The sequence below is a fragment of the Cydia strobilella genome, chromosome 9 (genome assembly GCF_947568885.1).
Source record: "Cydia strobilella chromosome 9, ilCydStro3.1, whole genome shotgun sequence".
Taxonomy (NCBI): domain Eukaryota; kingdom Metazoa; phylum Arthropoda; class Insecta; order Lepidoptera; family Tortricidae; genus Cydia; species Cydia strobilella.
In genome coordinates, this window is record NC_086049.1 from 1,081,030 (window position 1) to 1,096,275 (window position 15,246).

General features: G+C 40.9%; 1 protein-coding gene across 1 annotated transcript in view; it reads right to left on the minus strand.

The window, feature by feature from the left end:
* LOC134744034 (zinc finger and BTB domain-containing protein 24-like) overlaps positions 1 to 15,246 on the minus strand; it is a 31,110-nt gene that overhangs the window by 3,026 nt on the left and 12,838 nt on the right. The window contains exons 5-11 of the mRNA XM_063677672.1: positions 13,302 to 13,382; positions 12,439 to 12,533; positions 12,004 to 12,147; positions 10,932 to 11,030; positions 2,976 to 3,114; positions 2,379 to 2,607; positions 121 to 287 (exon numbers count right to left, since the gene is read on the minus strand). Coding sequence (XP_063533742.1) covers positions 121 to 287; positions 2,379 to 2,607; positions 2,976 to 3,114; positions 10,932 to 11,030; positions 12,004 to 12,147; positions 12,439 to 12,533; positions 13,302 to 13,382 — 954 coding nt within the window. The remainder of the gene's footprint in view (positions 1 to 120; positions 288 to 2,378; positions 2,608 to 2,975; positions 3,115 to 10,931; positions 11,031 to 12,003; positions 12,148 to 12,438; positions 12,534 to 13,301; positions 13,383 to 15,246) is intronic.

Here is a 15,246-nt window from a genome sequence, read left to right on the forward strand (position 1 = left end):
TCCCTATCATATTGTCCGTTGTACACAATGTTATATACCATTTTATAACAGCCAGTGCGGGAGCACCATGATATAGCACGCCAGCCAAAGTGTAAAAGCAATATGCAAGAATGAATATACCTTTCCCGCACTCGGGGCAGACCTCGGTCTTGACCCCGGAGTGTATGACGGTGTGCAGGTTGAGGTGCTCGCGGCGCTTGAAGCCCTTGCGGCACACGCCGCACACGTACGGCCGCTCCGGGTTGTGGCCCAGCTTGTGGCGCTCCAAGTGCTCCTTGCGCTTCAAACTAGAAACGAGAAAAAAACCACATTCCATTAACAAAATCGGTACCAAATTAAAATTAACACGGACTTTCTACTTTCTAATAAGACTAATGGATTTTTCGGGACGTATGTACAAAACATCATTCGATTTATCACATTCCAGTAAGAAAAAAACCGGGCTCATCACCATGAGACATGAGACCTATATAGTTTTCTCTCTAGGTAAGCGATCTAAGCTAACCCTTTTTTCTCTAGTGATGACTCACCCGGCCCCACAGATGCCACAGATGAACCGCCTCTCGATCTCGTGCACGGAGAGATGCATCTCGAGCTGCTCCTTCTCGGGGTAGGCCATCTGGCACTGCGGGCAGCAGTAGATGGGCGAGCCGTCGGCCGCGTTGTTCCCTAGTGATGACTCACCCGGCCCCACAGATGCCACAGATGAACCGCCTCTCGATCTCGTGCACGGAGAGATGCATCTCGAGCTGCTCCTTCTCGGGGTAGGCCATCTGGCACTGCGGGCAGCAGTAGATGGGCGAGCCGTCGGCCGCGTTGTTCCCTAGTGATGACTCACCCGGCCCCACAGATGCCACAGATGAACCGCCTCTCGATCTCGTGCACGGAGAGATGCATCTCGAGCTGCTCCTTCTCGGGGTAGGCCATCTGGCACTGCGGGCAGCAGTAGATGGGCGAGCCGTCGGCCGCGTTGTTCCCTAGTGATGACTCACCCGGCCCCACAGATGCCACAGATGAACCGCCTCTCGATCTCGTGCACGGAGAGATGCATCTCGAGCTGCTCCTTCTCGGGGTAGGCCATCTGGCACTGCGGGCAGCAGTAGATGGGCGAGCCGTCGGCCGCGTTGTTCCCTAGTGATGACTCACCCGGCCCCACAGATGCCACAGATGAACCGCCTCTCGATCTCGTGCACGGAGAGATGCATCTCGAGCTGCTCCTTCTCGGGGTAGGCCATCTGGCACTGCGGGCAGCAGTAGATGGGCGAGCCGTCGGCCGCGTTGTTCCCTAGTGATGACTCACCCGGCCCCACAGATGCCACAGATGAACCGCCTCTCGATCTCGTGCACGGAGAGATGCATCTCGAGCTGCTCCTTCTCGGGGTAGGCCATCTGGCACTGCGGGCAGCAGTAGATGGGCGAGCCGTCGGCCGCGTTGTTCCCTAGTGATGACTCACCCGGCCCCACAGATGCCACAGATGAACCGCCTCTCGATCTCGTGCACGGAGAGATGCATCTCGAGCTGCTCCTTCTCGGGGTAGGCCATCTGGCACTGCGGGCAGCAGTAGATGGGCGAGCCGTCGGCCGCGTTGTTCCCTAGTGATGACTCACCCGGCCCCACAGATGCCACAGATGAACCGCCTCTCGATCTCGTGCACGGAGAGATGCATCTCGAGCTGCTCCTTCTCGGGGTAGGCCATCTGGCACTGCGGGCAGCAGTAGATGGGCGAGCCGTCGGCCGCGTTGTTCCCTAGTGATGACTCACCCGGCCCCACAGATGCCACAGATGAACCGCCTCTCGATCTCGTGCACGGAGAGATGCATCTCGAGCTGCTCCTTCTCGGGGTAGGCCATCTGGCACTGCGGGCAGCAGTAGATGGGCGAGCCGTCGGCCGCGTTGTTCCCTAGTGATGACTCACCCGGCCCCACAGATGCCACAGATGAACCGCCTCTCGATCTCGTGCACGGAGAGATGCATCTCGAGCTGCTCCTTCTCGGGGTAGGCCATCTGGCACTGCGGGCAGCAGTAGATGGGCGAGCCGTCGGCCGCGTTGTTCCCTAGTGATGACTCACCCGGCCCCACAGATGCCACAGATGAACCGCCTCTCGATCTCGTGCACGGAGAGATGCATCTCGAGCTGCTCCTTCTCGGGGTAGGCCATCTGGCACTGCGGGCAGCAGTAGATGGGCGAGCCGTCGGCCGCGTTGTTCCCTAGTGATGACTCACCCGGCCCCACAGATGCCACAGATGAACCGCCTCTCGATCTCGTGCACGGAGAGATGCATCTCGAGCTGCTCCTTCTCGGGGTAGGCCATCTGGCACTGCGGGCAGCAGTAGATGGGCGAGCCGTCGGCCGCGTTGTTCCCTAGTGATGACTCACCCGGCCCCACAGATGCCACAGATGAACCGCCTCTCGATCTCGTGCACGGAGAGATGCATCTCGAGCTGCTCCTTCTCGGGGTAGGCCATCTGGCACTGCGGGCAGCAGTAGATGGGCGAGCCGTCGGCCGCGTTGGCGATCACGACCTGCCCCGGCTTCGGCCGCGACGGCTTTGGCGGTTTCTTTTTGTACTTTTTCTTCTTTTTCGGCTGTATTCTTAGGGAGCCGTCTGGAAAGACAGAAAATAATAGAATGAAGCGAGATAGCATACTGTATGCATGTTCAATGCATTGGTTTGTTACTCTAAACGACCGGTGATCCATTTCACAAAACAGTTATACCCCGTTTCCCAGAGAGGTAGGCAGATGTAACAGCGTTACACTCGCTGCAATCTTCCCATATTCCTTTTGCTTAGGCTCGCTCTCTCGCGGTAATCTTGACAATAAAGCCGTGCTCACATATTTTTGAGTCATTTGTCTGGATCAATATCTTTGCCTTCGACTGTACCTTCCCCGACGAATCAATGGGCAGCACCTCGATCTCCAGGGAGGACTTCTTGCAGTCTGCCGGTTGGTGCTGGAGCTGCTGAGGGTATACCTTCTCCGACGACGGCCTCGGCCATGGGCTCCTTGTCCTGGTCCATGGGCAGCACCTCGATCTCGACTGTCGTCTCCTTCTTGGTGTCCGAGGGGTTGATGCGGAGGAACTGCTGCAGCGACACCGGCAGCGAAGGTTGCTGCAAATGTAAACAAGGGTTAAGAAATAGAAGACCAACTTAGATTGATACCAACTACGCTACTCGCTGACTCAGTGTCCTAAAGAGAATGGCCAACATCAGAGAACGGCAATTTTCTCTATTATGTAGGCTTAGCACGAAAGCGCCGCGAGAGATAAACTACCAGTCCTATTCTAACTTTATTATAGTTGGAAAAGCACCGGTAGTTAAGCCATCTCGCGCGCGAGTAACTGTCGCGATGCTCTCGTGCTAAGCCTTATGTGAAACTTCATGGCGCTTAGTTTCTTCAAGTGCACTCATCAACCTAAGCTTATAGACCTGTACCGCTGGCTATATTTTGACCCCTAGGTTATAAAAATATTAAAGTCAATTCTGTTTTCGCTTATGAATACTTTGTTAAGATGTAAATCTTACATTTTGTTTTGTGTCATATATATAATTTGCTTTTCTAGTAATTTGTTATTTTGTGGTAATTATTTTTTATTTTGAATTATCTTGGAGAAAAAAATATTCGAGAGAAAACATGTAACTGTGTTGCATTTAGGATAGTGTTTTTAGTGAGAAAACATAGTTTGTGTCAATTACGTCCACTGCAATCTGATACTATGTCATAATATTCTAAATGACACAAAAAAAAATTAGAGTTAAAAAAAATTACTTAGGTCGAATTTAATCGTTTAAATAGGTCCATTAAATGATTTTGTGTCTTATTAAGGCATAGCTTCATAAGATATTTGATGATTTTGTTGTAACAGGCTGTCACCGTTACAAAAGAATATTAAAGATATTAGAGTTTACATCTTATTAATTTGAAATGCGGGATAAATAAGATGTATGAATTTGTGTCACTTGCATCCACTGCATAAACAAATATTACAAAAATATTATTTGCGTTCAAACGAAGCTAGCGGGCGGTCTGAATGGGCAACGGAGGCCGTGCAGGGTGGGGCCGCGGCGTGACCTTGCCGTACGCAACGCATGTTTACTTCGTCTGTGCGCCAAATTAACGCAACTTATTCAAAGAAGTTACGCAAACAACATAACAACAAGCAAGCAAAGAATGCGTCGAATTATCTTTTACCTATTTAAAACTCATAGATATTGTACAATGTCACCATTATGCAAAAGAACTGTAAGTACATGTTTGATTTGCGAGCGAGCTGGCAACATTGCGCAGGGAAATCTTAAAAATATCGCGTTTACGTGAACGCCACATACATTTGTGACAGTGATAGGGAAAAGGTACCACTAAAGTAAAATTTGGTTATTAATACCGTGACTTTCTTTCATTCTTTGATAAAAAAATTGCTATTTATGCAACAAGTGCGGAAATCATCTTTACGCACGTGTATCATACAATGTTTTACTATGCATTGTGCGAGTAAATAAAAAACATGTCATGGCAAATAAGTTTAATTATTAAAAGGAGTGTTTTAAATCGACACGAGTTGCGAATTACCTATTCGCACGTGTATCGTACGTTTTACAGTACATATGGCCCTTTAAACTTTCGACATATGCACGGTAAGTGCTCTTTCCGCACTAGTGCGAGAAAGTAGCACCATATGTACTGTAAAAAAAATTGAAAACAAAAAGCACTAGTGCGGAAAAGCAGTACTTTCCGCACGATATGGCTCCGTAGGAAACGCACTTTTCGAGCACATGCATTGTAAAAAAATATATAGACTGTATCTCCTAAACCATGCGTCGTAGCGCAAAAATAATAAAATTTTCGTTCCCCTTTATGTAACCCAAAAGTAATACATGAAAAATACAATGAAAAAAAAAGAAACAAAATCTTTATAGGGCTGTATTAGCTGTATCTCCTATATCGTGCATCGTAGCGCAAAAATAATCAAATTTTCGCTCCCATTTAAGAAGCCCCTAATTAAGATTTAAAAACGCAAAAAAGGAAAAAAAAAGGACAAATCTTTATAGGGCTGCATCTCCTAAACCGTGCATCGTAGCACAAAAATAATCAAATTTTCGTTCCCCTTAAGAAACCCTTAATTAAAACTTTAAAAAACCAGGAAAAAAACTTTATACAGCTATTATAGCTATATATATAGATACAATATCTCCTAAACCGTGCGTGGTGGCGCAAAAATAATAAAAATTTCGTTCCCCTTTATGAAGTACGCGAGTACTGCGACCAGGGACGTCGTTAGGAGCTGCTACTTTGCAACTGTGCACTCGCTCATTTCGTACGGCACCGAGCTGTGGGGTGGAGCCGCTGACTGGCGTCGAGTGTTCTCATTACAGAAACGAGCCGTACGAGCAATAGCGTGTGTCTCTGATGACGTCTCTGCTCGTCAGTACTTCACAGAATACAGTATACTAACACTACCCTGTGTACTTATTCAGCAAATAGCGACATTTACCTACGCCAACACGAACAAATTTACTGTGAAACAGGTTAATCTAAATCATCATCTGCGTAGTAACAAGAACGCGGGCTGCCTCGCATCTGTGCCACATAAGTTAGCGAAAAGTGGACGATCAGCCTATGTACTTGGCCCACGTATATACAACCACCTACCTAAAAGTATCAGGGATGCACCTTCCTTCCATAATTTTAAAAGTAGATTAAAACACTGGTTACTAAAATCACCATTTTATGACATAGATGAATATTTTTCCAGTGAAATTATTGATGTACCTAAATAAAATTAACTATAAGAATAAAAATGTACTTAGAATTGTAACATTGTGACATACAAATTGAATGTGTAATATACTCATAGGTATATGTATACTGTATTTATTGATACTATACGAATTTCAAATCTTATACAACCCTGACCTGTAACCTAATGTTATTAATAAATTTTCATTTTCATTTTCATTTTCATGAAGCCCCAAAGTAATATACTAAAAACACAATGAAAAAAAAGAAAAAAAATAACAAAAAAACTTTATAGGGCTGTATCTCCTACACCGTGCATCGTAGCGCAAAAATAATAAAAAAAATCCCTTTAAGAAACCCCTAATTAAGATTAAAAAACGCAAAAAAGAAAGAGGAAAAAAAATCATTTTAGGGCTGTATCTCCTAAACCGTGCGTCGTAGCGCAAAAATAATAAAATTTTCGTTCCCCTTTACGGAACCCCAAAGTAATATACAAAAAACACAATGAAAAAAAAAACAAAAAAAACTTTATAGGGCTGTATCTCCTAAACCGTCGTAGCGCAAAAATAATCAAATTTTCGTTCCCCTTTGTGGAACCCCAAACTAATATACAAAAAACACAATGAAAAAAAAAACAAAAAAAAAAATCTTTATAGGGCTACATCTCCTAAATCGTGCATCGTAGCGCAAAAATAATCAATATTTCGTTCCCCTTTAAGGATCCCTTAATTAATACTTAAAAAAAAAACAAAAAAAACAGGAAAAAATCTTTATAGAGCTATATCTCCTAAACCGTGCGTGGTAGCGCAAAATGAACAAAATTTTCGTTCCCCTTTACGGAACCCCAAAATAATATACAAAAAACACAATGAAAAAAAAAACAACAAAAATAATCTTTATAGGGCTGCATCTCCTAAACCGTGCATCGTAGCACAAAAATAATCAAATTTTCGTTCCCCTTTAAGAAACCCTTAATTAAAACTTAAAAAAAAAAACCAGGAAAAAAAACTTCATAGAGCTATTATAGCTATATATATAGATATAATATCTCCTAAACCGTGCGTGGTGGCGCAAAAATAATAAAATTTTCGTTCCCCTTTATGCAACCCATAATTTATATTTAAAAAAAAAACGCAAAATTAAAAAAAAAAAATCATTATAGGGCTGTATCTCTTAAACCATGCGTCGTAGTGCAAAAATAATAAAAAAAAAAACCCCTTTAAGAAACCCGTAATTAATACTTAAAAAAAAAAAACAAAAAAAACCAGGAAAAAAACTTTATAGAGCTGTATCTCCTAAACCGTGCGTGGTACCGCAAAAACAATAAAATTTTCGTTCCCCTTTATGCAACCCATAATTTATATTTAAAAAAAAAAGCAAAATTTAAAAAAAAAATCTTTATAGGGCTGTATCTCCTAAACCATGTGTCGTAGCGCAAAAATAATAAAATTTTCGTTCCCCTTTATGAAACCCCAAAGTAATATACAAAAAACACAATGTAAAAAAGAAAAAAAGAAAAAAAAACAATAAAAAATCTTTATAGGGCTGTATCTCCTAAACCATGCGTCGTAGCGCAAAAATAATAAAATTTTCTTTCCCCTTTATGCAACCCATAATTTATATTTAATAAAAAAGGCAAAATTTAAAAAAAAAAAACATTATAGGGCTGTATCTCTTAAACCATGCGTCGTAGCGCAAAAATAATTTAAAAAACCCCTTTAAGAAACCCGTAATTAATACTTAAAAAAAAAAAAAAAAAAAACCAGAAAAAAAACTTTATAGAGCTGTATCTCCTAAACCGTGCGTGGTACCGCAAAAACGATAAAATTTTCGTTCCCCTTTATGCAACCCATAATTTATATTTAAAAAAACGCAAAATTTAAAAAAAAAATCTTTATACGGCTGTATCTCCTAAACCATGCGTCGTAGCGCGAAAAATAATAAAATTTTCGTTCCCCTTTATGAAGCCCCAAAATAGTATACAAAAACACAAGAAAAAGAAAGAAAAAAATAATAACAAAAAAACTTTATAGGGCTGTATCTCCTAAACCGTGATCGTAGCGCAAAAATAATCAATATCCGTTCCCCTTTAAGAAGCCCCTAATTAAGATTTAAAAACGCAAAAAAGAAAAAGAGAAAAAAATCATTTTAGGGCTGTATCTCCTAAACCGTGCGTCGTAGCGCAAAAATCATAAAATTTTCGTTCCCTTTTATGAAACCCCAAAGTAATAACAAAAAAACGCAATGACAAAAAAAGAAAAAAAAACAACAAAAAAAACTTTAGGGATGTATCTCCTAAACCGTGCATGGTAGCGAAAAATAATCAAATTTTCGTTCCCCTTAAGAAGCCCTTAATTAAGATTTAAAAACGTAAAAAAGAAAAAGAAAAACATCTATATAGGGCTGTATCTCCTAAACCGTGCGTCGTAGCGCAAAAATAATCAACTTGTCGGTCCCCTTTATGTAACCATTAATTTATACAAAAAAAACGCAAAAAAAAAGTTTTTTTTTATAGGACTTGATCTCCTAAACCATGCGTCGTAGCGCAAAAATAATTAAATTTTCGTTCCCCTTTATGAAACCCCAAAGTAATATACAAAAAACACAATGTAAAAAAGAAAAAAAGAAAAAAACAATAAAAAAAACTTTATAGGGCTGTATCTCCTAAACCGTGCGTCGTAGCGCAAAAAGAATCAAATTTTCTTTCCTCTTTATTCAACCCTTAATTTATATTTAAAAAAAAACGCTTTCACTAAACTGCTGTAACTCGGAAACTTAGAATCCACAAAGGGGACTTTACTAAATTATGACACATATTAAAGCCTGACCAGTAATATATGATCATTGTCAAGAGGGCGGCTGTTCATTTTCATGTATAGGGTGACAGTTCAGTATAGTATGAAAAAATATTGTATTTAATGAACATCATCATCAATGTAATTAATGTTGCTTGCCACGCTTAAACATAACAAAAATCACAATAAATTGCGTCTTAAAATAAACTTAGTCTACTAAAAATCGAAACAAAAGTAATTTTTAAGTCGCTGATGTGACATTCTCAATCAAAAGGTAGGTACCACTTTGTCGTTTACCATAAAGACGAAATTTGATTATATCTTTATACAAATAACCTGTCAGAGAAAGTGGTACCTTTTGATTAGGAACGTCACAAATGTTGGTCAGTATGAGGAGTGCAGCCTACAGTTTATTTTTAATTATATTTATATACCTACTACGGTAAGATTGATAAGACAATGTAATTATGCCTCCGAATGAAATAAATACACTGTATCGCAAAACTAAGTGGCGAGACAGCTCATAATGCCATCTCTTGGTTGGTCTTAACAAGGGTAAAGGAGATAGTATTAAGATCTCAGTCGCCAGCTGATAATAAGCACCCCACCCGCGTAGGTACCCTTCCCCGCGCACGCCCTTCTTGCTCAATTGAGTTTTATTTTGCCAGATAGTAAAAAAACCGTGGATCAAAATGACCCAAATTATGAATGATGTCTCAATGTGGTATTATAATATTGTAGACGTAAACTTAATAATATGAATTTTTTTTTGTGGCAGATACAGGGTGTTAATTAGAAAAAATTTTTTTTTTAATAAAAGCGGTGGATGAATTTGACACAGATTTGTTTGAATAACATATAACAATGTTCTGTAAAGTACAACACTTCACTTACCGACTCTAATATTTTTTTAGGCGTTTTAGGATCAATATTAGGTATTTATTAAATGCCATTATACCCGTGGATGAAAATGACACAAAATGCGTGTGTACATCGGAAGCCACTTTGCCTTTACAGGGAAACAAAGAATTTCGTCTCTAATTTTTTTTTTACAGAATGCTGATTGAAAAAAGAAATACCTAAATTTCTACCTAAGCAAATACCTAGGATGACACAAAATATTATTTTTAGGTTTAGTATATGGTCTGGAAACTATATATAAAAAATAAGCAACATTAATATTCTTATAACCTCAGAAGTTATTGGTACAGGTCTATTAGTCAAATCCTACTCCGTGGTCAAATTAGTTTCTTTTATCGAACTGTCAAAACGATTAGCCACTATGGAATCTCTATGAAATACAGAACAATGACGTCACGGTCAAGTTACATACTCTTTATAGTTCTTTCGGATTTATTATATGTACTGTAAAGCATTGTACGATACATGTGCGAAAAGGTAATTCGCAACTCGTGTCGATTTAAAACACTCCCTTCAGTGGTGTTTTAATTTATCGCCACTCGTTGCGAATTTCCTATTTTTCGCACTGTAATGTGGCAAATGTCCACATTCCGTGTTTAGCAGTAACGATTTGGTTTACTGCGACATAAACGCATATTGCTCGAGTCAGCGCAACCTAACATGTATATATAGGCACAGATTAATAAATAGTTACTAAGTAACAGATACATTATTCCCATACAAAAGCGAAAATACCTACGCTATAATAGCCTACAAAATCTTAATAATAATACCTGCTGCTCAGGACGAGAAGAAATGTACCATAATTACGCGAACAAAGAGTCGAGACTGCCTTGCTCGCCGTGCGAGTCACGTGCCAACGCGTCATCGTAAGAATGCGCTAGGGTTGTACTGTTACTTATGTTATTATTGTAATAAAACAAATGTTGCGAATCAACCATATTTTTTATTAGTCAATTAAATATTTAAAAACAACAATTATATTACCTGACTCAAAAAACTCCTTCATTTACGATTTACCTACTTATGTTCAAAGAAATAAATGGTGACAAAATTCATAAAGATAGATTTAAAATACTACTCTGTAAATACGACAAATTTTCCTTTGTTTTTTGACTTTTACACCCATCTACTGCACAATAATTTCGTGGTTTCGGCATTTCGAAGCGTAGGCGCGGGAAACGCGCGGTGCGAGCGCTCAGGCGGGCGTTCGGCGGCCCTCTGTCGGTTGTATCGTCGACGATACGCCGAGCGGTAGGCATATAGCGCGTGACCTTGAGCGAGTGAAGGAGGCCTGATATAGGCAGGCATTTAGAGAATAGACGTTCTTATACTATCACGTTTATGGTGTTTCACTACCTACTCCCATCACCTGCTCGAAACAATATAACAAGATCAATCTTTGAGCACTAAGCGAGCAGGGATTAATCCGAACAATGCTTGCGAATGACATGATGGCACAGTACGGTACGTACCTGTGGTTGGAACTGGTTGAAGTACTTGATGAGGTCCTGCTGCGAGCTGGTTATCTGCCACTGCAAGTTCTCACTCGACTCCGTGCCCTGCGAGCTCTCCTGACAAATTACATTTCATGTATAAATTATTTGTGCAAGGCTTTTGTTGAAAATAGCACCCGAATGACCCGAAGTTAAGGGGCTACTTGAGGTTTTCATCGATTTTTGACAAGTTTTGAATCGTATCTCCTACTTTTCCACTACATATAGAATTATAAGACAAGCGGCTATCGGTTCTTCAATCTATTATCTCCATTTTTACAGGTGAGGTATCGTAAGTTCGAATTCTAGTATTCAAATTCAGAGTGGTCAGAGTTAATAAAAAACCAACCAAGTGCGAGACGGACTCGCGCATGAAGGGTGCCGTACCATTACGCAAAGAAATCACGTTTGTTGTATGGGAGCCCTACTTAAATAATTATTTTATTCTGTTTTTAGTATTTGTTTTTATAGCGGCAACAGAAATACATCATATGTGAAAATTTCAATTCTCTAGCTCTCACGGTTCATGAGAAACAGAAAGACAGACAGCGAAGTCTTAGTAATAGGGTCCCGTTTTTACCCTTTGGGTACGGAACCCTAAAAATACAACTCTTTCAGAGTTCAGAACTTAAAGCTCTCAGCAAAATATAAATAACTGGTGCAAATCCATAAAGAATTCATGATTTGTCAAATTCAATCCATTTGTATTCAAATCCTGACAATCTTTGATAGAGAAAGATAGTCTTATTGCGTTTCCTATAAGAGGAAAGAGAAAGAGTGCCATGCTTTGTCCTTATCACCGACCGGGTTTTTTTTTCATGGTCGGGTTATGGTAGCATAGGTAGGAGGCGATGGCGAAATACCGAAATTTATAAAAGTGAAAGAGAAAAAGGATTATGCTTCCATACATTAACCTGCCAATACATGAATATGTCTTTCTCTTACCCCTAGTCGCTCGGTTTCATGTCTATAACTACTATGTCTATGTGCAAATCTGTATTATATTTTTATCCATATCCAAAACTGTCACAAATAAAACAATGAAACTCACGTCATCGTTAGCGTTGTCGTCGCACTCCTCCTTGATGACGATGTTGGTGACGCCCTGGTTGTTGTTGGTGATGGTGTTGTTGTTGTTCAGCTTGGTGTCCTCGGGGCCGTTGATCACTATCTGCTGGTTCGGTGTTATGAACACCTGCAAAATGTATCAGTAAAAGGTTTAAATATAATACTAACAAGTAACAACACTAACAGCCTTACTGGTTTTTATAGGAAACATGCATGAACTGTAGAGGGCATCACCTGCATATACAGTGTGCCATGGGGCTTTAAATTCAGGGCTCGATTCTACTCCCTAAACTGAGCTACTTTTATTATGGGACCAACCCTAAAATCGCGAAAAAAATTTTTGGTCTTTCCATAGAAAACGTCGACATCTGATCAGCCAAAATATTCCGCTATAGAAATGTTCTTGTTCTGTCCGTACCTGGTGTTGGATGGTCTGCTGGAGTTGCTCCTTGTTGTCCTGCATCTGTTGGACCAGCTGCATGTCTTGAGGCAGCGCCGCCAGCATCTGCAGCCCTGTCGACAACCACAACACTATTACTTGCAAGATTTACGAGCAATTTAAAAGTTATGTATGACATCTATCTGCAATAGCCAGCAAAACACGCGCATACTAAAATCAAAGTTGATTGCAATCGTCATGAACGCTTGTTATGAGAATTTGGGCATGATATGGGCGTTGAGAGTAAAGCTCTGGTTTCCTAGGAAAGCGGTGAAGCCATTTCTATAATTATATTATAGTTATTGGGGTTTTATTGACCGGACCGACGAGCAAAATCCGTGTAATTTTATTCTACTTAATGTTATGTTCTTATGTCGTCATATTGTATCTCTTTTTTGTATTAGTTTGTGTAAACTGTGCGTATTTTTCGCCATATTTTATGTTTCTTTCCTTTATGTTGCTTTCTTTTTGTCTGTTAGCTTCCGTGATTCTCACTTGATGGTCTCATCGGAAGATCAGCGCTGGAAGTCGCCAGCACCATGCTGAGATGGGGCCATTTCGTGACACTTTATTTTCACTATGTTCTATTAAATGTATGTCTGTTGTCTGTGTGTTTACGAATAAAAACTATTCTATTCTATTCTATTCAAAATGAGTTCCGACTTCAACTGGAGCAGCGAGGACGACGAAATTTCAAATGCACCTTCTGTACCACGAGATTTCAATAAATGATTGGTGGCCGACGTGTTATACGGCCGTGGAACTTTCCACGTGTCGTCACCATAAAGACGTCCGTCTATATGACGTCCCCGCTTTCCTAGGAAACCAGAGTGTTTCCTCACCTTCAGGCAGCGTGTTGCCGAGCAGCTGTATGCCCGCGTCGTTGTTGTCCGGCGAGTACGCCACCGTCAGCACCGCGCCGCCTGCAACAACAACAAGCAAACCGACCATGTAACACAACACCTCTCATCTTAGTCACAGAATAACTAATAGTATTATCGTACAGCACGGCCACGCCCCGCCCCGCCCCGCCCCGACTCGAATTACCTCGCCCCGCGACAGAAATCTGGCGGACTTCTGGCGTACTCTCAGTACTATTTTTAAGCAACTTACTCACACAATGACGCATGACGCGTGTACAGAAGTGCCGTTCACACATAGAAACGCAAGTGATTTTTGACGTATAACGTATCCGCCCTGTCTTAGCGTTTATTCCGGTTGCATGCTACACTATTACTTCGAAGCCCAGGGTCCCATTGCCAGCTTTTTCTCCCCAACTTTGCACAGTCTTCGGCATCCTATTTTTATAAGACCATTGGCACGCTTGTGCCAGTCGTCTTGCTAAAGACACCTCCCAGACCTATCATCTAACAGCGAGCGATACCCATGGATCATAAAGGCGAACTTTATGGACGACTAGCTTTTGCCCGCAACTTCATCTGCGTGGAGTTAGTAATTTAGGTAGCTTATTTTTTATACAATCTGCTTTTTATCTATTTCCATACAAACTTCCACTCACCCTTTTCACCCCCATAAAAGATGATTTCTGGGATAAATTCGGACTAATAAATTCGAGCTAATTAAAGAGTGTACATAAAAAAACTTATTGTAATAACACCTGTAAACCAACCCTTATTATAGCAAAATAAATTGATTGATTGATAAAAACTACCCTATGTCCTTCCCCGGGACTCAAAATATTTCTATACCAAATTTCAGCTAAATCGGTTCAGCGGTTTAAGCGTGAAGAGGTAACAAACAGACACACTTTCGCATTTATAATATGGATTTAGAACAAACGCAATGCTCATGAGTTTTGTGAACTGTCTCCATCAGATATATCGGAGAGCAGCCAAGATTTTCACATAAATTCGAGTCTCTATTATCAAGATGTCAAAGTGGATGTCCAGATATTTTTGGGCACTCCGATATATCCGAAACGACTATATTTTATTCAGTAGTTACTTTTATATTTAAATAGCAACGCGGCAGAGCGTCGTATACCGTAAATAAAGGGGTTTTTCAGACCCGAGTATGTCCTTAAACTACGTCCAAAAGAGAGGTATCAGGTATGGGCACTGTGAATGACATCTCGCTTTGTGTGTTAGGGCACAGCACAGCGGATGACATTCCAGATCTAGAGCAGAGCCCAACTGGAGAAGTACCTCCACCTTACAGAAAACCGCAACCAAATAACACTACACCCTACTCAGTGTTGTGTTCCTGCCGGTGAGTAAGGTTGCCAGAGCTCAACGAGGGTGCGGGGAGCTCCTCTAGAGTTGCAGGCGTACATAAGCTACGGAGACTGCTTAACATCAGGCGGGCCGTATGCTTGTTTGCCACCGACTTAGTATTTAAAAAAAAAGCCATATTTGAACTGTGCAGTGCATGAAAAAATGTGAATATTCGTAGGCGGAGGGTGGACGAGAACTGTCAAGTAATTAGCGTGTGCCATAACCATTAGTACTACGCTGGCTATACACGCATAATATAATGAACTAAGTGACTCTAAAGTACTTTCTTCAATATTATAGTTCTTGCTTGAAATAAAAAATGGTGCCTGCATGCAGTAGTGAACAGTAATAATGAAATAAACAACTGTCAACCGTGTATAATCATTGCATAATATAGTACAATTAGTACATCTAACTACGCAAATTTCTCAACTTAGGTAAAGAACATAATTTATATCGTATACTAGTACCTACTGCTACATATTCGTCGATTTTCTTTTTAGGGTTCCGTACCCAAAGGGTAAAAACGGGACCCTATTACTAAGACTTCGCT